This window comes from Penicillium subrubescens, assembly GCF_028828155.1.
Source record: "Penicillium subrubescens strain IBT 31985 chromosome Unknown utg000006l_segment0_segment0, whole genome shotgun sequence".
Taxonomy (NCBI): Eukaryota; Fungi; Ascomycota; class Eurotiomycetes; order Eurotiales; family Aspergillaceae; genus Penicillium; species Penicillium subrubescens.
The window spans coordinates 2,898,992-2,921,210 of record NW_026643156.1 but is presented as its reverse complement, the minus strand read 5'-3'; the positions used below and the strand labels follow the sequence as shown (position 1 = coordinate 2,921,210).

Here is a 22,219-nt window from a genome sequence, read left to right as displayed (position 1 = left end):
ATGGGCAAAGCTAGTATTATGGGGACGCACAAGGCCAAGGAAATGAGCAATAGGGGTAATGGTACACACTTCCAAGTCTGCTCACATGAAGGCTCTTAGCAGCCAATTATCTAATTCTTGGCTTAGGAAAAGTAAGATCACAGTAGGGCACACCTGATAATGGTAAGGCAGGGAAGGTATGATGCTCCTAGAATAGGTTAGGATGTATGTACAGTATGTACATGAACGCCCCGAATTTGCCTCCCTGACGCGGCCTGCTCCACCTTGACCGAACATTGGCACTCATTGGCACTGCGGCAAAGAGACGCACATAGGGCTGAATATCATGCTGCCTAGCATGTCTGCAGGGCTGAAATGTGGACATCTAATAATACCCCAGGAAGATGTACCAAGTCTCATCACCTTCATTATGCATCGTAGATGTTACATTCATATTTACAATCTCCTCAATAATCCCCCTAGACCGAAAACTCTTCCAGTATCTTGACCACCTCAGCGTTGTTATGCATCATTGCGATACGCTTAGGTGTCACTCCTTGTGAGTCGGCCAAACTCACATCGATGCCCTTGACCTCGAGTAGTCTCTTAACAATCTTCGGCTCCCCACGTATTGCCGCAAGCCACAAAGCCGTCACCCCAGTATTTTCCGTCAGATTAACATCTGGGCAACGAGAGCCCGAAAGTAGACATTGAACAATCTCCAGACGACCTCTTTCGATGGCAACCATCAAAGGCGTCATGCCATGTATAGTGCTTAGGTTTAAATCTACCCGGGCATGCTCCTTCAGTATGGAGACCTTTTTCTCGAGACCGCCCTCCGCCGCACGAAACAGTGGGGTCTTGTGCTGCCAAGTATCATGCTGGTTTGGATCGGTTTTGTCCCAATCTAGGAGGAATTGGACAATGTCTTGGAGATTTCGTTCAACCGCCACCGTGAATACCGCGTGTTCAGTACCTGCAATACCCCTCGCATCTCCATTGGAGTTCAACTTGTCCCCGTAAAACGAAACCATGTGCTTCATGATGTCGAACTGGCCAAAGATAGCGGCACAATAGAAGACCTGCTGACAGTGGTCTTGCTCATCGTACCCATCAAGAATGAGACGAAGGTGAGCTGCAAGAATCAACGGAGTATCCGGATTCTTCTGCTGCGCAGCTCGAGAAAGGGGAGTACGACCATTTCTATCTGCTACTCGGGGATTGATCCTTGCGCAGCCCAGCAGCACGGGGATCAAGTCGGGCTGGTTAATGACAGCAGTCATCAGCGCCGTCTCTCCATTTTTGTCTTGAAGGTTGACATCGACACGCTTATCTTTCAGTAAGAGGCGTAGGGTTGAGATTTGGTTCCTTCTCACAGCCCAGGTGATAGCAGGGCAGAGGTACATGCGGTCGCGTATATTGGGATTGACATCTTCCCGGGCAAGGAGAAGACTCAAAACATCGGATGAACCGTGATACGCGGCTAGCGTAATCGGGGTAGCGCCTCTCAGGCGGGACAAGTCGGCTGTGGTCTGTGGGTCGGTCTTTGCCTTGAGCGCTTTGATGGCAGTCTCGACCTGATTGTGGATGGCGGCCCAGAAGAGTGCATAAGGTCTTTCTCTTTTCGCATCATTGTAGTACAGCTTATTGTTCAACATCGCATGATGAGCTTTGCTGACTCGAGCGAATGCGTTGAAGTCTCGGGCGGTGGTGAGAAATCGCGCAACGTAGAGGAGAAGCTCTGGAGGCAGGAAGAGCGGGGATTGTGTGCGTGAGTCACTCATTTTGCAAGAGGAGATTGGAGTTTCAAGAGGCAAGGAGAGCTCTTGGGAGAAGAAAAGGTTGATCTTGGTTCAGTCGAAGTATGATGTCGTGGTTTTTGCGTCTAGTTGTTGTGGATTGTAGTCGGCCTGAGTGTTTGTGGCACAACATTCAGTATGAATATATAGCCTCATGTTTTCAGCCTGTTATATAAGAATGGCAATTGCTCCCATAGATAGGGGCGATGATAGAGGTGATCAGATAGTCTTTGGGATTCAAAAGCCGTGACCAAGTGGGGGCTTGTAGGCTTGGATGTGATCTACAGCTTAGGTAGCTGGGGAGATTGGTCTTCACACTTATAGGGACAGATTCACGTTTTGCTATGATCCGTCAGGAGTATGAGATCTGGAATGGACATCAAGAGTGAAAGCGAACTCGACCAATCATAGATCCTCAGTCTGATCGGTGACAATTTAAGTGCGGGAAAAGCGCCTGAGCCATGAATGTCAGCGGTTAAATGAATAAATCCCCTCTCATGAAGACAAGATGAGACATTAATAAGTTACTAATCGAAAGATGTGACGAGAAACTTACATGAGGAAGAAGTAAGAATGCTTTCTTGATAATAGAAAATTTGGTGGTGGTCCCCAACTTTGCGCTGTACAAACAGATCTAGATCGGTCCGTTTGGGGGGTCAAAGCTAGTCCGGACAGCCTTCCACAGTGCCAACAATCAATCAGCAGTGCACTCTCAGGAAGAACGAGTGTCGTACTGGGAGATCTTGCCCAAAAAGCAATGTCGAAAGCGAAAAGGAGGGGAAAAAGGAACAGCGTGGGGTGGAAGAGTCTCAAATGGGTGACGATAAGATAAGATAGCGCGATAAGGGTAGATAAAGAGGAGTTTCCATGGCGACCAACCACCACCCTGGAACGTACCTCAACTGCCTCAACTCCAGCGTCTGGACTCCTGCCACCAGCGTCCCTTGGGGGCATAGCATACGATGTTCTCACCAGGTAAAAGGAGATTTCCACAATCACCGCATACAGCGGTGCCTCTGTATGGCCTCTTCAAAGATGGCATCTGGTGCTGCAACTGTCCTGCTCGGCCCCCCGCAGCTCGGCGCCAGACAAAGAACGGCGGAAAGAACCATGGGCGATGGTGTAAGTTTCCATAAAAGAGCTTGGATCTGATATGTGGCTTCAAGCTAAGACTGACTATCCAATTTTCTAGTTTATACCTGCGAGCAGCTACCCCCAAAGAAGTGTGGCTTCTTTCTTTGGGCCGACGAAGCTGAACCCCGCGAGAAGGCCGTCGTTCTGTCAAATTCCCATTCCGAGCTTGATCATCTCGATTCAGTTCCGAAGACTCCTACGAAATCTACCCAACGTGGGCCAAATGGCTTAATGACCCCACAAACCGAGCACCGAGTAATCGACATTCCACCGCGCGAATTCAAGACACCACCCAAGACCGCGAAGGCTAGGATGATGGCAGAGGACTCTGATGAATTCGGCTGGAACTATGATTCTGACGACAATGAAGAGATCGCACAAGTGTTGTCGTCTAGTCAAGCGAATGAATCCTTTCTGTCGCAGCCAGTCTTCTACCCGGAGTTGCCATCGAAAGTACCCCGGACACCCAGGACAACATCCCCCGGCAAGCGCAAGCGCTCGGGATTTGAATTCGACCAGCCCGACAGCAGCACATCAGCAATTGCAACGCCCGCCTCAACTCACACCACCCAGTCGGCTCGGTTTCCTCCATCCTCAGCCGAGCTATGCTGGACGCCTACGCCGGTCAGAAACCGCGATGCACTGAGCTCGGACTCGAGGCTGGAAGAGTCCGATCTTTCAAAGAGTGCCTCCGCTGTACTAGATAAGCATGGTGTCGTGCTGCCGAATCAGGCATATGATGAACTCGTCGAGCTTTTGAATCGATACGATTTGAAAATGCGAGGAGTCAATCGTGCACGGGATATCTTGCGAGTGGCGATGAAGAAGAAGGACGATGAGATACTTCGCCTCAAGGAGAAGAATACAAATCTGCAGGCGCAGAATGAGATGGATCGAAGCATCATCGATAGTATGAAGCGTTGAGATTGGAATCGTTCGGGACGGCCGGTGGAGTCGGCTGGATTATGGCCGCTTGCTAATCCTTTGGTTCTAGTTTACCTTTCCTTTTTGGTCGGTTTTTCTCTTGGAGTTCAGCGCTTGATATTTATCAGCTAGCAATAACGACGTAACGATTCATATTCAGGGTCAATACCCCATACTCACTTAGATTGTAGATCAATTTCGAAGTATTCTACAAAATGTCGGCTTTGTGCGACGTTCCGCCTTCTAAGTCAGCGAAAGATCAATAATAGAATGGCTTCTAAGAGAAAACTTCTCACCGAGAGTTTTCTTGATGCACGGCGATTCATCCCCTGCAGGAAATGAGAATATTGTCAAATAGCTTGATCATTGAGAAACATGAGCACATGCTATCATATCGTTCCGAATCATATACATATTTCGTAAATTATCCTCATCTACAGCGACAGGACCAACTCCTTCAACTTCTGGAAGTCGGGGGTACCCAGACCAGTAACTGGATCCCAGCCCTCGGTGGCATTCCAGAAAGCACCGGGGATGATAAGGCTGCCAGGAACAGCCTTATCGCTTTGAGGGTCAATGCCACCACAGCCGTAGGAGCTTCCACCAGTGATATCATTGAGCGCCTTGTGCCCATACGCGTACAAGAAGGGGTTCAAGAAGCCCAGGGTCGACTTGCCAGCACGCAGGCGAGCATCGTTCAGAAGACCAATGATACCGGCGAAAACGGGGGCAGCGGCGGAGGTACCACCAGAGCGGGCCTTCTTGCCAGTGTAGATCACCTCGTAGCTGCGAACAGTTAGAAAATAGCAATGCGATGTGGTGGAGGGAAGGGAAACGTACTCGGGATACAAGCTGTGGGCGGAAACATCGGGGAATCCACGGCCCTCAAAGTCGGCATACTTGCCGTAGTATTCCTTGGTCTCGTCGCTGATCAGGTCCAGATAATCCTCGATGGCGGAGTATTGGTACCAGGCGCGGGAGAAGTAGTTGGAGAAACCACCGGAGGAGGCATTCCATGCAACTTCAGGGCTCACGTCGGAGGTGCCTCCAACTGCAGTAACGTAGGGGCAAGTAGCCGGGAAGATAGGATTGAACTGGGGGGTAACACCGTCGGTAGCCTGGCAGGCGGAACCAACACCTATTTTTTATGTTAGACCAGATAAAGGGCTTTATGAGGTGTTTAGAAGATCTTACCCTCGTCACCGGATGAGTGGATGATAGTCAGTCCACGCAGGGTGTTCAGACCGATCAAGTTGCAAACACGGCGAGCATACTTCTCAGGGACGGTCTGTAGTTCGGTCAGTAGTGGGTCCTCAAAAAGAGTTTCTGATTCATCTTACCTGCTCATCATCGCCATAGGAGTTGGAGATAACCTGGGGGATCTCGGAGTTCTCCTTCGAGAGCAAGTACTCGTAGTAGATCAGATAGGGCTCGTTGGAGTCGTCAGATGCAGTAGGCTCATCAGCATCGGGGATGAATGGGCTATTGTCAATGATCAGAACACATTCATCACAACTCTTCCAGATACAATTGATACTTACGCAACACCGCCAGTGATGAACTCATGAACAGGCAGTGGGTGGGCAACAGCAACAATCAGTTGCACGTCCAGGTTGGCCTCTCCGACATCCGACGTGCTAGCACTCTGGTTGTTCACACCGCCGTTGAGAAGTTCCACAGTGAAGGTCTGAGAAGGAATATCAAAGAGCTGTTCATACTGCGCCAGATCGGCGTACGAAGCAGACTGGTTGAGAAAACTGCCAAATCCAATGCGGCTGCCAGCGGAGGGTTCAGGAACGTAGTCGCCAACATTGTACATCTCCTTCAAACACGACGGGGTAATGGATGTCTGGCACGAGGCAGAGACCTCAGTAGACGAGGCTTTGCGAGCCTTGATCTTTTGAGACTTGGATGGCACCGGGATAGCTCCACGCGTCTTGCCAAAGAAGACGGTGGGCGAGATGACATCGATATGCTCGGCCAAGTCGCTTGGGATGGAGTATTCGGTCGTGCGAAGCTTGACGGAATCACCACTCTGGTAGTACGCAAACGTTGTGTCAAGCAGCTTGCTAACATTCTCAACGGTACTAGTGAAGTTTACCACGGCTCCATCGCGGGCAATGTTAGAAATGCCCGCGTTCTTCAACCAGCTCAGGACTGGAGCGTCATCGACAATGGGGAAGTGTGTGTCAATTTCGTCCTTGCTCAACCACTGTCCGTATGAGTCCTGACCAGGAGTCGAAAGCTTGGTGAGCTTAGACTCCAGTTGGTCAAGGTTCTGACGACTCAGAGCAATGGACAAAGCCATAGTCGAGTCGGCAGAGGGCTTCTCAAGAAGCGACCAAGTGCTTGGGACACCTCCAGCCAAGCTCTCCCAGACTACGGCCATAGACTGGCCAGCCAGGGCGCAAAGCAGCCCAGCGTAAACGTTGGAATGCATGATGAATGCTCTAAAAGCTCTGACTCTTCTATGGATGAGAATGAAGTAAGGAAAAGCGAGGGTAGGGATCGGCAGCTCTATTTATCTACTCTCAGGCTTCGCAATAACGAAGTTAAATTAGCTAAATGCATGTCTTAACCGTCGAGGGATAATGTGTTCACATAATGTGATGAGGAGAGAGTATCAATCCTTTACCAATCGACCGGCGGGGCTCCGCATTTCATACGTTACATCGTGTGTGGAGGTTGTTATCGGTGGTGCAAATGTCCCCATCGCGTGAGCAAGATTACTCTGCGGTATTAAACATGTTCCAAATAGGAAGGTATATAGACGTTAAGCATCTTCAAGCCTGGATTCGGCACACGCTAATTTAGGGACAATCAGTGCCCGCATATCTTTATCAGTATGAAATGGCAGCCATCAAACATCCTCTTCACAAACAATAGCATTGTGAGTAGGTGTGGGGGCTCGGCTGTGATCAAGCCATAGATAGCGATCGTCAGGGGATTACTCGCTTGGGTAAACTCCGGAGTCCGCCGGGCTTGTGCTCTCCACGAAGCTTGGCCTCAAGAAGCTTCGCCGAGATTCATAGCTGATTGCTTAGGCTCAATTAGGCGGCAAAATTATGGTCAATTTGGCGGGTTAAGCCGGACTTTCCGGCCTTGGAACAATACTCAAAGGTGGGGCTGGGCTTGTCAGGTACATAGTTCATTCGCTGCTTGCTGAAGAATCAGCGATGGCTGCAACGTGACGGACGCGATCGTGGAAGCCTTTCCATTATTCGTCAAGTACTTACAAGCGGATGCATTAGTTTTACGGTATTCGGTTACAACCTCGACTTTTGTTCTCGTATTCCTAGGCACATTATCCAATCACCCGTTAATGGATGATGCATAACGTGAAGGCGTCCCTTTGTCGCATATGAGCAATGGATTGACAGAAAAACCCTCCTTTGGTGTACTCTAGTCAATAACTACACATATAGAAGACGCAGAAGAATTCTCTGGCTATGTAGGTTGTATTGGCCGGCTTTGATGGATTGATGTTTATGTAATTGTGATTAGCAGAGACGTGCGTATTTAGCGTAATCGCCCACCAATGGTGTCAGGTTATTGTCTTCAGGGTAGTCGGCACTGAGGAGTCTATACCATGCGTTTTCCCTTCCTTTAGGAATGTGAGTAAGTTGCATTGCAGTCGAGCAGGATTTTTGGGACCTTCTGAGCTTTAATGTACAGTGGGGTTCTAGGTTTGACCCCGACTATTTTTCAAAATTACCTTTGCAGTCAGGAGTTGAACGATAGACCAAGAAACGATATCTGTGCCAACGAGAAAGTTGATTCGAAAGAAATCTAGAATGCACTACCAGAAGATTGATGGCTGGAAGATTTTTACCTAATTGGCGTTACAAGTCAAGGCTTATTAGAAAAGAAGCGCGGAGGAATAGTGAGAACCCCACTCGATAGGAATGATGACTTTTTGTTATATCCCACTCTTCTCTCGATCCAAATGCTGGACGACCACAATATATTCGCGGATCTATATGTCAAAATTCGGGACAAATAATCATGCGATGTTTACTTCTGGATCCTCTTCCCTATATATATCATGCCTGCTTCCTGAACTAATAAGATACTTGCAAATGCAAGGCCCAGGAAGGAAATCTAAGGCCCTGACTCATAAAAACAATGTAAAACCGCGCAGTTCCAATCGGAGACCCGTCTCTCCATACGGAGGTACATAGTTGATGAAGATCCCTCTCGACCATAGTGGGAGGCGAGAGATGAGGAGCCTAATAAACCCGCGTCAAGGAGCTTCTTTTAAAGCAGAAATGCATAGGAGTAGTTAGTGGACCAGAGCAATTGTTTGTGACTATGGCATGCAGAAGGAATCCTTGTGGTGACCCTTGGTATCGTTTCAAATGGCGGAGATAAAAAATTTTGCATTGCTTCCTATTTACACCTCTATGCAGCTTGATCTGCAAAACCGTAGTCGACCCAATGACAGATGTTTCGATAGTCGATCGTGGCATTTCTTAAAAAAGCTTAATCGTCATTATGCGTCAAACTGCCACATCGCCTTGTCAAACGGTCGTCTCCAATTATAATAAACCAAAAAATGTCCAGCAGCAATAGTGAAATTACTGCGCCCAAAAAAAAAAGAAATCAATGTTCCCTCGAACCGGAATCGAGCCGGTGACCTTTCGGTTATATGATGATCCATTACAGCCGAACGTGATATCCAACTACACCATCGAGGGTTTAATTGATGCCATAATCAGATTCTTAATCGACTCATAAAGATTCATCACGTGGCTGATAAGGACCTCCAACGCAAATTATTATCGCCGAATACTAAATCGCAACTTTCTCCCCTGCCAGCAACACCCTGACAATATCCCGAATCTCCGCAAGGCCAAGGCCCCCCTGTCAATGGAGTCCAGTAGGGAACATTTCCAACAGGTTCCCCGTGAACTGCCCGCCATGTTCCGCCCTCCCGTCAACCGTGCGATGAAGACCCTCGACCGGTCGTTCTTCCGCAAAACCGTGCCAATCGCTGCCGCGAAGATCTTCGAGAAGTCGCAAATTTCAAACGTCCGCCAGGCGCTTGGCAAGAATAAGGATCTACTGGTTCTACCGCGACTCAACGTTGTGCGCGATTTCAAGGAGCAGGATGGGGCAACCCGCAAGGGCCTTTTGCTGCGCGAGGATGTTAAAGCTGATGGTGGGTGAAGGAGGAAAGCCCTGGGCCAACATTGGATTGTGTACTTGAATGGGGTTCTGATTCGGATAACAGACAAGACGACTTGGTCGCCGGTGATCAACGAGCTCGTGGAGAAGGGCGCGGTGGATGTGTCCCCGTATGATCTGGAACTCGATTACGATTACTGGAGCTACGGTATGGCCAGCGGAATTCGCTATCCTCCTCAATATTCTGAAACTAACTGTATCATAGCCGAAATCGCGAGCGCCGTCCTCCCAGAAGAAATGGAAGAGGTCCCCCAGGGATTCACACAAGTGGGGCATGTCTGTATGTTTCTGCCCAACCCACCTTGACCCCGCGAGGCGCATTGGAACTGACACCAAATTACAGTGCATTTGAACCTCCGAGAGCATTGGCTTCCATATAGATATATCATCGCCGAGATCCTGAAGGACAAAAACCCCTCCATCCGCACCGTGATCAACAAGACCGAAGATGTTGGCTCGCACAGCCAATTCCGCACATTCCCATTCGAGCTGCTTGCCGGTGATAGCGACATGAACGTCATTCAACACGAGCAAGATTGCGAGTTCCGATTCGATTATTCCCGCGTGTACTGGAACAGCCGCTTGGAGACCGAGCACCGCCGGCTCGTGGAGAAGTTCGCGCCTGGCCAGATGGTTGCCGACGTGATGGCGGGTGTTGGACCCTTCGCGGTGCCTGCTGGGCGCAAGCGCATCTTTGTCTGGGCCAACGACTTGAATCCCCATGGTTACGAGGTGATGCAGGATGCGACTAAGCGCAACAAGGTTCAAGACTTTGTTACTCCATTCAATCAAGATGGACGCGAGTTCATCCGCTTCGCAGCCAAGTCCCTCCTCGAAGCTGATCCCGTGACTGTCACCATCCAGCCCAAGGGAGGACGCAGGGATAAGAAGAGCCAGACGAACGATGGCAAAGCTGTTGAACAGCCTCCGGCGCAGAAATATGTGCGCCCGCAGTTTGTTGACCACTATGTTATGAACCTGCCTGCCACCGCCATCGAGTTCGTGGATGCCTTCCAGGGCCTCTATACTGGCAAGGAGGAGCTTTTCACACCTCATACTTCTCAAAAACTTCCAATGGTTCACGTTTACTGCTTCTCGGGTAATTCCGATAATGAGGTGGATGACCACAAGGATATCTGCGAGCGGATATCAGAGCGCATTGGATTTACCATCACCCCCGAGGACCGCGTTGGAGGCACTGGGAACCCTGCCATTGAACTGGATATCTTCAATGTCCGCCTTGTCAGTCCCAAGAAGCAGATGTTCTGCGCGAGCTTCCGTATCCCACCGGAGGTCGCATTCCGCAAGGTTTAGAGGCGTATAGTTGATGCATGAAAGGCGTTTAAAATAGCATGTCTATAGCTGAGCGAAAAAGGAGTTAGACACAAAAGAATTCACCACTTGATACCCTGGAAAACATGATTCTTTCCTGTGAAAGTGAATAGTAACTTAATGTTTCTTGCAAGCCAAAAATGTAGGAGATGATATACCCGATTGGGAAACCCAAAGGCGGCGTGCTCACCGCCTCCAAACTGCCGCGCAAACCTGCACAGTTTCGACATCCCAACTGCTTCAAAGTCACGAAGCTCCTGCCGACGACCCCGCCATCTCGAATCCCTTTTTCCATCCTTCCCGCGCTCCACCGAGACACCTACTGACCCTCGGTATCTCGTCAAATCCCCACCAACACAGCCATCATGAGCATCCAACTACCCCCCGCAACACACCGCAAGCGCGCGCTCCCGCAAGGCGAGCTAGAAGCCGCCTCCACGCTCAAGCTCGGCGCTGATCAGAACACGCATACTCTCTCTCTATCCGAAGCGCGCCTCGTCATCCACAAGGTGCTAGAGAACAAGCGCCGCGGAGGAAGCAAGTACGAAGAACCGGAGTACGTTACAGCCCTACAAGCCCGACCAGGCTTACAATGCGATCAGAGCGGAAACGGTTTTTCTAACGGTGGAACACGACTTGTACAGAAACCTGACCAAAACTTTGGACTACCTGGACATCTTTGCACGATTCAAGGACGAAGAGAACATCAAGGCGGTGGAGCGGTTGTTGAACTCGCACACGGAGTTGGAGATGTTTGAGCGGTCGCAATTGGGTAAGTGACCAGCTTAGTATAGCTTAAGCTAAGGTTGCAAGTCTGGCGTTCGGCGTCCGGCGTGGGACTGGGTCCTAGGTCATGTCAGGTCTTGCGCCTGGTCTGGGCTGCGCTCCTACTTTTCCCTTTCCGCAAATTGCCGCAGTCGGAGCATTGCACCCCCCTGGCATACTCGGGAACTATCGTGATGATTGTGGCTATGCGCATTTGATACCTTGTCAAATTGGTCCGTGAGGTTGTACTGACCGGGGTTTTCATTCTTTTTCCTTCTAGGAAGTCTATGCTGCGACAATGCGGAAGAGGCCAAGTCTCTTATTCCGAGCCTGCAGAACAAAATCTCCGACGGCGAGCTGCAGGAGTTGTTGGATGAGTTGACCAAGTTGCGGAATTTCACCGAGTAGATGGTCCTCGTGGTGGGTGTCCAAGGAAACGGCGGATTGTTGTTGTTACCGTTGACCATGGCTTGCAGCTAGGGTCTTGCTTTCCAGCGTCGAGCTCTGGCTGGGTTGATCTATCATTTACATCTTTGGGACATATGGAGTTTCTTGGGCGTTTGGATATCGTGGGTCCTGGAGGATTTCCGGGCGGAGGGAGCGTTGCACATAGAGCCGATACAATACCAAATCAGAGTGCCTGTTCAGCTTGGCAATTGCAACTGCATTCTCTTAATAAAGCCAGTGGCACCTCGTGCGTATAGGATCCGGGAGAATGGGATTGTGCATTGAGTACGTGATCTCCGTACTCCATACTACATATTGCATGATGCCACCCCGTCAGGCATCATGAGATACTATGTAGATGATTTACCCCGTATGGAAATCTGCATAACATAGACTCCGCCCATCCAAAATCACAGCTCGAGTTCCATCCTATATTCGCCATCCAATCCTCGGTACGGAGGTCCATCCAAAAAGTATTGCGCAGCGCACGTACCACCATTATATTACCACTAGCGTTATACCAAGCGAATACACACAATCCCCCTGAATAGAATAGTCTTCATCTTCTGTCTACTACCTATCTACTACTACTGCTGCCTACATCTACCATTATGCCAAAACAATCAACCCTTGCTGATCGTGTGACTGTCGTCGCATTAAGGGCGTATACGACGAAAACGTCTGCTGAGATCGCGAAGATAGTAGATCTATCAATTGCTACTGTTAATCGTATCTACGCGCGCGCGATAGAGCGCGGTTTTGACCCAATCCATACAAAGATCACCGACGAATACGTTCAAGACGGTGCTCGCTCTGGTCGGCCAACTAAGCAAGATCCTCAGACGGTTAACACTATTCTGTCGAAGGTGCGCCTTGATCGATTTGGTCGAGAGAAAACATGCGCTGATCTTGCTGGAGAACTTAGCCAGGAAGGGATCGAAATTTCATCCTCTACTGTCTGGACTATCCTCAGGAAGGCCGGTTTACGCAAGACGAAACCGACGAGGAAGCCTGGACTGACGAAGAAGATGCGCGCTGAACGATTAGCTTGGTGCTTAGCTCACGAGCACTGGACTCTTGACGATTGGAAGAATGTGATCTTCTCTGATGAAACCTCGGTTATTCTTCTACATCGCCGTGGTGGTTATCGTGTTTGGCGTTCTAAGGATGAAGCTTTTCTACGCTCGTGTATTCGTGAGCGTTGGAAAGGCTCTTCTGAGTTTATGTTTTGGGGCTGTTTTACCTACGATAAAAAAGGCCCTTGTCACTGTTGGTGCCCTGAAACTGCTATACAAAAACGTGAAGCAGAGCAAGAGATTGAAGCTCTTAATCAAGAGATCGAACCAATTCTACGCGAACAGTGGGAGCTAGAGACTGGCGTACGGCGTATTAATCTTCGTCGACAGCCTGCTGGTAAAAAGCCTACCTGGAGATTCAATAAGCAGAATGGAAAGCTTTCACGAGGATCTAAGGGTGGAATTGATTGGTATCGCTATCAAAAGATGATTCTTCTACCAAAGCTTATTCCTTTTGCTAAGGAATGCGCTACAACGCGGCCAAAAACGATCGTACAGGAAGATAAAGCTCCAGCGCATAATCATTATATTCAACAGCGAGTATTTGATGCAGCTCAGGTGCAGCGATTAGTGTGGTGCCCAAATTCGCCTGATCTCAATGCTATTGAGCCTGCGTGGCCTTGGATGAAACGAAAGACTACTAGAAAGGGAGCGCCTAAGTCTAGACAGGAAGCTATTGCTATATGGAATAAAACCTGGCAAGAGCTACCGCAGGAAAAGATTCAGGCTTGGATTGAGCGTATACCCACGCATATCAAGAAGATCATTGAATTAGAAGGGGGGAACGAATATAAGGAAGGCCGGTAAATTATACTATGTAGTACGTTAATGTAATTTAATGGTGGTACGTGCGCTGCGCAATACTTTTTGGATGGACCTCCGTATATCATTAAGAGTCAATTCCTGCCCAACCAGGTCATCCCGAGATCACCCCTTGCCACCCAGTTTAAGGGAAGGCGAGCACATGTGGCCGGGGACCAACTAGTCATTCTCCGCGGGCCCCCGTTGGCCCACACAGCGGGTCCCTCACCGTTAAACTCATTGCAGGGTTAATCAGCCCCCCGGAGCACAGTGTGCCTGGCCATGTTCAAGTTTACACATACACAGCACAACCCTTTTACTTCCTCACATTCTCCAGTCTATTCAGGATATGCAAACATACCTATGAATGAGAACTCACAATTCTCAATCCAGACCCTCACAGAAAAAAACAGACGCGGCGCTGGCCCCATCGAGTAAGCAGTTGAACCGAGGCTTCCTATAGGTGGTTATGGTTCAAGAGGGTTGGGGTGCATCCGTTGATCGGTGGACTAAACCATCCATTCCCCACAAGAAGAAGGTGTGGTTTTTGACTTTGTGGATTTGGGCTGCTTTCTTCTGCAATGCTCATCCTTTGAGGAGATGGTGATTGGTTGTACGGGTGACCGTTATCAGAGATCTCTGATTGGGTGGGGTGTTATTCTGAGACTAGTAATTGCTCAGTCATGATCATTGATCAACTTCCATTGGAGTACAGTCTTGGAGGGGCCTCGGCTGCGGCTGGATGGCGAATGGAGTTGTCGATGGCAAATTGCGAAACGACTGGGTCAGTCTGGGGATATCTTGGCTGGGGAAAACTCGTGTCGGGGAGGAACTAAGATGAGATGAGATGAGATGCTTTAGTTGGTCCTTGTTGGTCATACAGTAGTATTGTAGGTCATTCATTGTATAATCGACGAGCGGGATGGTGCATGTGAGGTCGCGGTCTGATCGATGGATCTAGTCAGATCATGACTAAAAGATAAAGCATAGCTAGATGAAGTAGTATTCCTGAACTCGGGGATAGCACGGAGTCAAGCAAAGAATAATAATAATAGTAATTGATGATCATATCAAGCATGTACTCCGTATGCCGTGCTCCGTTTGGGGATGAAGATTCACTATGAATCAGGTAATTCAGTAGAAACCCCGCGGAACGAATCAGAAGTCCCCAAAGGAACAAGGTGATTAGGTAAGAGGGATTCATCGTACGTAATATGATGGCGGCTCATCTTGTCCACCAATCAGCAACAATCAACTTATCAGAGATGACAATTGCGCCCGCCTAATTATTATTCATCGTTATTCCTCTTATTCATCCGCAGCTGGCTGGGACTGGCTACAGCGGATTCTTGTTACGAAACCGAAAAGAGGATCGTCTGGGACTCGGAAACACTGCACGGCTACTATCCCAATCATGATCGATCTACTCCCCGTCCCCCCTACAGAGTATATACTCGAGTCGATGTCATCACTTTTACTCGTAACTCATTTTCATTTCCTTCCTAGCTTTGTGTCCACCTTGAACTTGAGAACTTGAACATCAAACTTCTTTCTTCTCTACATGCCGTACGGCCAGGAAGTTGCATAACCGGCACTCTGCACCTCATCACCCTAGCTGCTAGGTGTAAGGAATGACGGAGCGAACCATCCGCCATCTCATCTTGCTGCAGTCTCTAGCGGGCTCCTCTGCCTGATAAACTAGATCGACTACTGGTTGACAGACTCGATTTGCTTATTATTCTTTTTTTCCTTTTTTATCCTCAATTTTCTTTATTTTTCTCTACTATTATCTTGATCATCCTACGAAATACTTCAGTGCTACAAGAGTATTGAATATCGATTTTATTTACTATACTCGATCTGTTATTTTCTTTCTCCGGTGCCGGGGCTACGACTGTTCTGATCGTCGGAGATAAAATATTCTTTTTTTTTGGGGCCAACTGATAAGCTTCTCGTGTACGCGGACCCCCTTCCCTTGCCCTTATCTCTACACTTCTTTTACTCCAGACTCCGTCAATGGTCAATCATCAATGGCCACGAATGACGAACGATTGATGGCCAACAAGCTAACTCGCGTAGTGGCTTGAATTCACCCCCAGTCCTGATTGTGGAGTGCACCTAGAAAGGTCCAGTCCCTTTGCTTTTCCGCGCCTCCCCGGATCCTAGACGCCCAAACACACGGCCTCCGAGGACCCTTACGTGACGAATTCGATTTCACGAATCGCAGCCTATCAATTATCTATCTCTGTACCCCAGCATTCCCATTATCTCTCCGTGCGAGACTCCGCCCAAGCCGCCCAGGCCCTCCCCCCACCACCACCCCCGGTACCTGACAGCCCCAGTTTATGCTGTTAAGCCTTTATCTATAAACTTCTTGCCTGCCCCATTTACCTCTCATGGCCACCGTCATCACCATCCAGCCTTCCCCAACGGCTGGCTCGGCTGCCTCCCCGGCCTATTCACACTCGCCCCCCGACCATCTACGTCGCCGTGCACACCCAGCGTCGACTGCCACACCCAATACCCTCTCGCCTTCTCCAGTCGCTGGTCAATCAACAATAGCCCGTGTTTCAAGACGGGATGGAGCGAGTTGCGACGCCTGTCTCCGTAGAAAGAGCCGCTGCGCCATGAATGACATCACCAACAAGTGTTATTCGTGCGATTTCCACCGTCAGGACTGCACTTTTACTCTGACTGCGGGCTCGGGAGAAGCACCTATGAAGAAGAGAAAGTTGGACGACTCTGCGCGGGAGCATGAGTCTATAAAAAGGTACGCAATTGATTTCATACTTTACCCTAGGGTTGCTGCTCAATGGGCTATACGAGAACATGGTTAATTAACTTGTGATATCAAATGCAGACCCTCCACCGTCCAATCAAACCACTCTCTCGCTGACGAGGCTCCTCGCACACAACACCCCCAGGCCATGATCCGTTCAGGCTTCTTCAACCAGACTACCCAGCACATTGGCATGACCACTGAGTTGGAGCCCACCCTACTTGAATACCTCCCATTGGACGAGTACCACGAGTGCACTGTGTCGGCATCGCGTATCCGACGGTGCGCCGACGACTGCACATTCATGCGGGTCGTCAACACCGTGCCCATCGGCGACTCGCAGGCCGTGTCGCTGGACGCCATCGAGAGCCTGGTTGCTCCGTACGGGTCAACGCTAATTGAAAAGTTCTTCGAACATGTGCATCCTTCATTCCCCATTCTCATGGAGGATGCCTTCCGCCAGTCATATCGCGAGCGCAGGCAATTGTCGCCGCTGCTGCTGGCCGCAGTGTATGTGCTGACCTTGAAATTTGTGGATGTCGGCGTGTCATCGCAAACGGCGCGCCGGCCCGATGCCTCGCGGTTGGAGAGCACGGCGCTGAAGCTGCTGATCGAGTCTTTGCCATACCCGAGTATCTCGACTATCCAGGCTGGCCTGTTGTTGACGCAGAAATCGACCTTGGCGACGGCGTCCTTGAACGGGCAACTTGTCACAGCTGGTTTTGAGTTGGGTCTACACCAGGATTGCTCAAACTGGCGGATGAAGACATGGGAAAAGGGTCTGCGGAAACGTCTGGCCTGGGCGTTGTATATGCAGGACAAATGGTCCTCGCTTGTGCATGGCCGACCATCGCAGATCTTCGCATTCAACTGGACTGTCAAGGATCTCGTGGAGCAGGACTTCTCAGACGCCTTTGCGTCCGGCACGGGCTCTGCTCATGATGAGGGAGACGTTGGCCACGGCCCGCTTCTCTTCTGCCATATGGTTGCATTGACAACTATCCTCTCCGACATTCTGGACCGCTTCTACACGCTTCAAGCGATCGAGGACTTCCGCGCTGCAGGCAATCAGCGCACGCGGATCATCTTGGACAAGGCGAAGCCAGCACAGATCCGACTGAAGGAGTGGTTTTCGTCTCTACCCGCGGCGTTGAAGATGGAGTCCTCCAGCGGCGAGCTAGTCGAGACCATCACCGACGAACACGCCCGCAACGGCGCCCTGCACTTGGCCTATTTCGCGACCGAGATTACCCTGCACCGCTGCATCGTGCGCTCGCTAGCCAGCGACGGCACAGACTCGTACCTCGCACACATCTGTCGCTCCGCGGCAAAGACCCGACTCATCTCAGCCATGGACTTTGTCAACCGTCTGCGACCCGCACACCTGCGCTCATTCTGGCCTGCCTCAGCACGCACCAACTTCTCGCTGATCGGTTCATTCGGCATGCTCCTACGCATTACAGCGCCGACCAACGAAGAGGCCGAGTTCTACCGTGTCCGACTATGCGAGTACCGCTGGACGCTCAGCGTGTCCCACAAGAACGCCGAGTTCATGGGTTTCGCGCTGGAGAGTCTAGACCACGCGACCATGCTGGATAAGCATGTCCCTGCTAAACCGGGTATCGAAGAGCTCATGGCTAGCGCGGCAAAGCAACCGTCGCGGCCTACTATGGGGCCTGGTGATTACGATGACGCAATGGGCGATATTGATATGCACGGGACCGCGGGTAGCTCGTCGGTTATCTCTGGCTTGGCCTCGCCCGCGACGAGTGTCAGTGACATGGAGGGTGATGAGACGCACATGCAACCTCTGTAAATGCCTCTCTACCTGATGAACATTATACCCACTACCTCACACACCTCCTCATTTATCCTCTATTACCTCTACTTCTATCTCTACCACCTTTGTTGTGTTCCCAAAACACCCACGACATCTTCGGCGTTCACGGACTCATTCTCGGATGAAAGCGCATGATCGAATACCTCTCTGCATAATTGCATCTACCCTGTCCACATCACCCTGCCCACCAAAAGCGCAGGCAATTCGATGATGGAACCTTCTGCTTTATTTTTTTATTTTTGGAACTCTTGTTTTGTGTGATCTGATTTGATTTTACTTGACACGCCCGGGAATTTATTTGGCTTGGACTTCTGGATTTTGGAACTGGAATTGGATTTGGAATTGGATATTCCCCTCTTGGATATGATACGGATTAGTTAGTGATTTGATTTGATTTGCTTGTATAGACTTGGACAGCATAGATTGGGCTATGAATGAATTATGATATCTACTTTTGGGATTTGATTTGATTTGAACCTTTGTTTCGTTATTGTAAATCTTGTAAATCTCTCCTCGGCTCTAGAATTCTAGAAAAATGAAAGCTCCTGTCCACCAAATGCAAAATCTTCTAGTATAGAAGGATCGACTAGATTCGCCAGCATTTCTGTGCGTGTCCGGTCCGGTGGTTGATGTGGATCTTGACTGAAGAAAGAGAAGAAAAAGTCCTCTTCGCTCGCATCATTTTGACTGGAGCTGGAGGCCATGTTCTCAATGGACAGTGTTGGAGCGCCGGCATATCCTGGCTGCTGTTGCAAGTCGATGTTCATCCCCGTCCCCATTCCCGTGAGCGAAGCCCCAGTCGTAGACGCAGCAGTCGAACTACCTGATACGAAAGAAGTTGTATCAGCCATGATACGCCCATCCGATCCTCGCGACGTCGACTTACCCCCAGACCCGGATTCACATCCCCTCCCATCCACCAAACCAGCATTACCATTCTCCCCACGCCTCCTTCTCGCCAAACAAGTCCTCGCCACATCAAGAACCTCCCTCAACATCTCCGCACACCTCCTCGCAACGATAATATCATCCATGGACTCGAAGATCTCGAGTGATTTCTCCACGTCTTCGAGGAGATCGTCGTCGGGGAGGGAGGGGTAGTTTGAGAGGATGAGGTGGAGGAGGATCATTGAGCCGTAGAGGGCGTAGGTTGTGTTGTACCACCTGCGTTGAATCAAGGGGAGAAAGGGTTAGTTTGGAAGATGACTTTTCTTTTCTTTTCTTTTCTTTTCGTATCGGGGGGTGGATTGGGTTACGGTTTTGATAATTGCTACTTACCAAGTTCGAATATAGATACGATGCATGAAGGACTCGTACTGCATGGTGATACTTTTGCGTGCTGCTTCGAGACAAATGTGTAAATGGTGACGCAATTCTCGGGACTTTGTGTTGGATGTTGCCGACACGAGGAACGGTCTGTGGAGGAGGATGCGGGTGTTGTAGTATCCTAGATGTGAACGCGAAAATCAGTATCGGAATCGAATCACATAAACGTGATTCATATCAGTCTGCCAGAAAGGGGAGACATACGCAGTCTCAAGACCAATTTCTGTTTGAACGCCCACTCGGGATCATTCAGTGTTGTGGCCTCTGGATTCAAAAAGGACGGTATATTCGCCTTCCACTCGAGCAGACGCGCATCCAGGTCCATCGCAAGCCGTGAATTTTCGCTTATAGAGCGTTTTGTTGCATGGTAGAGTTGGTGTGAGGCTTCGGACATTATTTGGGCGAGGGAGACCATGGTAGGAATCATGGCTATGTCGTTGTCTTCTGCGTCGGGGTCGAGGGTACCCACGTTTACCTGGGGTTTATTAGTGTTTTTAGATCAATGTGAAAAGGGATGAATGACTGGTATCACAGCCCAAGGGCCTTTACCTTCAGCTTTGGTAGTGAAACTTGATAGTAGTGTAACTCCTTCATGCTGTCTAGACGGCCGGAGGAACAGCACATTTCACTGGATAATTTCAGAACCTCAAGTTCTCGGTGCTGGATCGATTGACTTACATCTCATGAGAATAGATGCACCTGATCTGTCAGCTATTTGTAGAGGCTCATCAATGTAAATAAAGAATGACATACCACCATGTACGCTTCGCCTCTTTCCTCATAACCGAAGGTAAACCAGACATACCCGAAGCCAACCCAATAGCCGCCGCCGTCCGCACAGCCATCCCGCTATACATATAGCAACTATGCGGCTGCAGCGAATTCTGACGAAAAACACTCTAAACTCCCATCTCAGTAACACAGACACAAACAAAAACAAAAACAACCGCTCATCTCTCAAAGAACATACCATAAGAAAAAGCGCCTGCGCAGTCTCCAGACAACTACTCTCAAACAAATCCCCAAGCGCCTGCTTCGCGATATCAAAGTAGAACTTTGCAAAGTCCAAAGCTGAGAATCGTGTTTCCGGCGGAAGTGTTTTATCGGGATCTTCAGATTGATGGCAAAAGTGGTCGAGGAGTGCTGTCTCGTTTGGGCTTGCATTGATCGCGCCGAGGGCTACTACGGCAAAGTAGAGGCTGGCAAACTTGACGGTGCCGCGGAAGAGGGTGGGACGTTTGGAAATGGGCCATGCTTCCCGTTCGCAGCGGCGCATGAATGAACCTTTTGATAAGATGGGGTGAATGTAATGCTTGTTGGTGAAGTAGCTGCCGATGAAGATTTTTTCAATTTCGAGTTGAGCTGTGCTTGATATCTTGGAGAAGATAGCAGGGAGGTTGATATCTTGGGCTGATGGGAAGGGTTAATGAATGTTGTCTTAGCCTGGTCGTTCTGGCAGAGGATATCAGGACTTACAGTTGTTGAGGGCACCGGCATGGCCTTGCCCGACAACGAATGAGGGGCTTCTGTTCGTTCCACTCTCAACACCAGTGATCGAATGTGGCGAGGGGTGGCCTGTATAGTCTGCATTGTACAGCAAGTTCACGATAGACAGCTGTGCCTTGCCAGACAGAGGCCCTGTCCTGGGGCCAGCTGCAGGAGAAAGTGGCTGCTGTCTGCTTGTAGAGGCTGGAGTATCTGATTCCGTAGCCTGTAATTCAGCAGCACGTGTCTCGGCTTGATTCTTTGCTCTTGTATAGAGGTTCCCTAGGAATGCTAGGTTTGACGAGTTGCCGTAGAATTCAGTTCCTTTTGTGTGCAGATTAACTCCGCTCAAGCCGTCTCGAGATGCCGCGTCGCCAATCTCAGACGGTGCGGCTAGACATGGTATAGAATATTAGTATGGGATTTTGTGCACGAATCGCTAGGGAGGCTCTCACTGGGAGTTTCATCATTGTGTATTGATGAGGCCGTTGGCGTGTCTGGAATGGGAGTCTGAGGTTCGGGCAAATATGGCCCCCGAGATGTATTTTTCAACGAACGATCAGGTGGGTGTGAAGATTCGAGTGCTCGAGTATGTGAGCTTGTATGAGTATTGCTCTGAGATACAGGCCATGGTGATGGGCGCACAGCCTTATCCTGACTGTATGGGATTAGCAAACGGATGCACCCAGGCATTTATTAGCCAAAAGGAGTTTGGATGCCATACCTATGTCGAACGACTCTCTTCTGTTCAGACAGAGATGTTCTAGCTGTGCCTCGACCACTATTGGTACGATAAACACAATCGAATGAATGGTCTGCAGCATTTATCAGATTTTGACTCTATTACTGACGCCTTGTGCATACATCGCCATCGGTAAATCTTACAGGCACAATATGAGCAAGGCTGTGCTTGGTCACACTATGTAGTGATTTAGATAATCTGTGAATGAATCTAAATGATTGAAACGGACTCGGTGGATATCGAATACCTTCGTTTTGCGAGAGCGGCACGTCTCGCACGCGCGGGAAGCTCGTGGCACACGACGCTGCGAGGCCCATCGTGCCTTGAGCTCGGCGGACTCCATATCACGTCGAGAACCAGAGATAACAATGATGAACGCTCGATAGCTAGCTCTTTGCTGTCGGGGGTTGTTGTTGGAGAGTAGTTGCGACGGATCGTGGAGATCCAGCTAAATCGGCAATGGCAGCATCTGCCGAACCGACCGCCACTCTTCTCCGATGAGTCTTGCTCCTCCACGAACCTCATCGTGGGGATCTTGCGGGGTCCGGGGTAGTTATTTTAGGGAAATTTTAATTCAGTTAGTTAGTCTAGGCATATTTATCA

The 22,219-nt window shown here is 49.7% G+C and overlaps 7 protein-coding genes across 7 annotated transcripts; 4 read left to right on the top strand and 3 right to left on the bottom strand.

The window, feature by feature from the left end:
- Window positions 1-458: 458 nt before the first annotated feature.
- Window positions 459-1,763, bottom strand: N7473_009581 (ankyrin repeat domain-containing protein; the record flags this gene model as incomplete). Its single annotated transcript, XM_057155520.1, has 1 exon — window positions 459-1,763. The coding sequence occupies one exon, from the start codon at window positions 1,761-1,763 to the stop codon at window positions 459-461; it is 1,305 nt and encodes a 434-aa protein (XP_057006650.1).
- Window positions 1,764-2,691: 928 nt separating this feature from the next.
- Window positions 2,692-3,996, top strand: N7473_009580 (uncharacterized protein). Its single transcript, XM_057155519.1, has 2 exons — window positions 2,692-2,900; window positions 2,971-3,996. The coding sequence occupies exons 1-2, from the start codon at window positions 2,741-2,743 to the stop codon at window positions 3,834-3,836; spliced, it is 1,026 nt and encodes a 341-aa protein (XP_057006649.1). The 5' UTR covers window positions 2,692-2,740; the 3' UTR covers window positions 3,837-3,996.
- A 274-nt stretch (window positions 3,997-4,270) lies between these two features.
- On the bottom strand, window positions 4,271-6,276 carry N7473_009579 (S53 family peptidase; the record flags this gene model as incomplete). Its single annotated transcript, XM_057155518.1, has 5 exons — window positions 4,271-4,622; window positions 4,677-4,974; window positions 5,031-5,124; window positions 5,177-5,318; window positions 5,378-6,276. 5 exons carry the CDS (start codon window positions 6,274-6,276, stop codon window positions 4,271-4,273), a joined length of 1,785 nt encoding a protein of 594 aa, XP_057006648.1.
- Window positions 6,277-8,705: 2,429 nt separating this feature from the next.
- Window positions 8,706-10,337, top strand: trm5 (tRNA (guanine) methyltransferase; the record flags this gene model as incomplete). The annotated part of the gene is made up of 4 exons (XM_057155517.1): window positions 8,706-8,997; window positions 9,070-9,171; window positions 9,229-9,303; window positions 9,367-10,337. The coding sequence occupies 4 exons, from the start codon at window positions 8,706-8,708 to the stop codon at window positions 10,335-10,337; spliced, it is 1,440 nt and encodes a 479-aa protein (XP_057006647.1).
- A 383-nt stretch (window positions 10,338-10,720) lies between these two features.
- On the top strand, window positions 10,721-11,528 carry N7473_009577 (DNA-directed RNA polymerase II subunit RPB4; the record flags this gene model as incomplete). The annotated part of the gene is made up of 3 exons (XM_057155516.1): window positions 10,721-10,911; window positions 11,000-11,127; window positions 11,401-11,528. The coding sequence occupies 3 exons, from the start codon at window positions 10,721-10,723 to the stop codon at window positions 11,526-11,528; spliced, it is 447 nt and encodes a 148-aa protein (XP_057006646.1).
- A 3,182-nt stretch (window positions 11,529-14,710) lies between these two features.
- On the top strand, window positions 14,711-18,523 carry N7473_009576 (putative C6 transcription factor (OTam)). Its single transcript, XM_057155515.1, has 3 exons — window positions 14,711-15,400; window positions 15,524-16,214; window positions 16,305-18,523. Exons 2-3 carry the CDS (start codon window positions 15,841-15,843, stop codon window positions 18,037-18,039), a joined length of 2,109 nt encoding a protein of 702 aa, XP_057006645.1. The 5' UTR covers window positions 14,711-15,400; window positions 15,524-15,840; the 3' UTR covers window positions 18,040-18,523.
- Window positions 18,524-18,590: 67 nt separating this feature from the next.
- On the bottom strand, window positions 18,591-22,141 carry N7473_009575 (fungal specific transcription factor domain-containing protein; the record flags this gene model as incomplete). The annotated part of the gene is made up of 13 exons (XM_057155514.1): window positions 18,591-18,886; window positions 18,950-19,227; window positions 19,342-19,510; window positions 19,594-19,864; window positions 19,939-20,017; window positions 20,068-20,088; window positions 20,143-20,288; window positions 20,360-20,799; window positions 20,866-21,267; window positions 21,330-21,528; window positions 21,739-21,793; window positions 21,864-22,064; window positions 22,137-22,141. 13 exons carry the CDS (start codon window positions 22,139-22,141, stop codon window positions 18,591-18,593), a joined length of 2,562 nt encoding a protein of 853 aa, XP_057006644.1.
- Window positions 22,142-22,219: the final 78 nt, after the last annotated feature.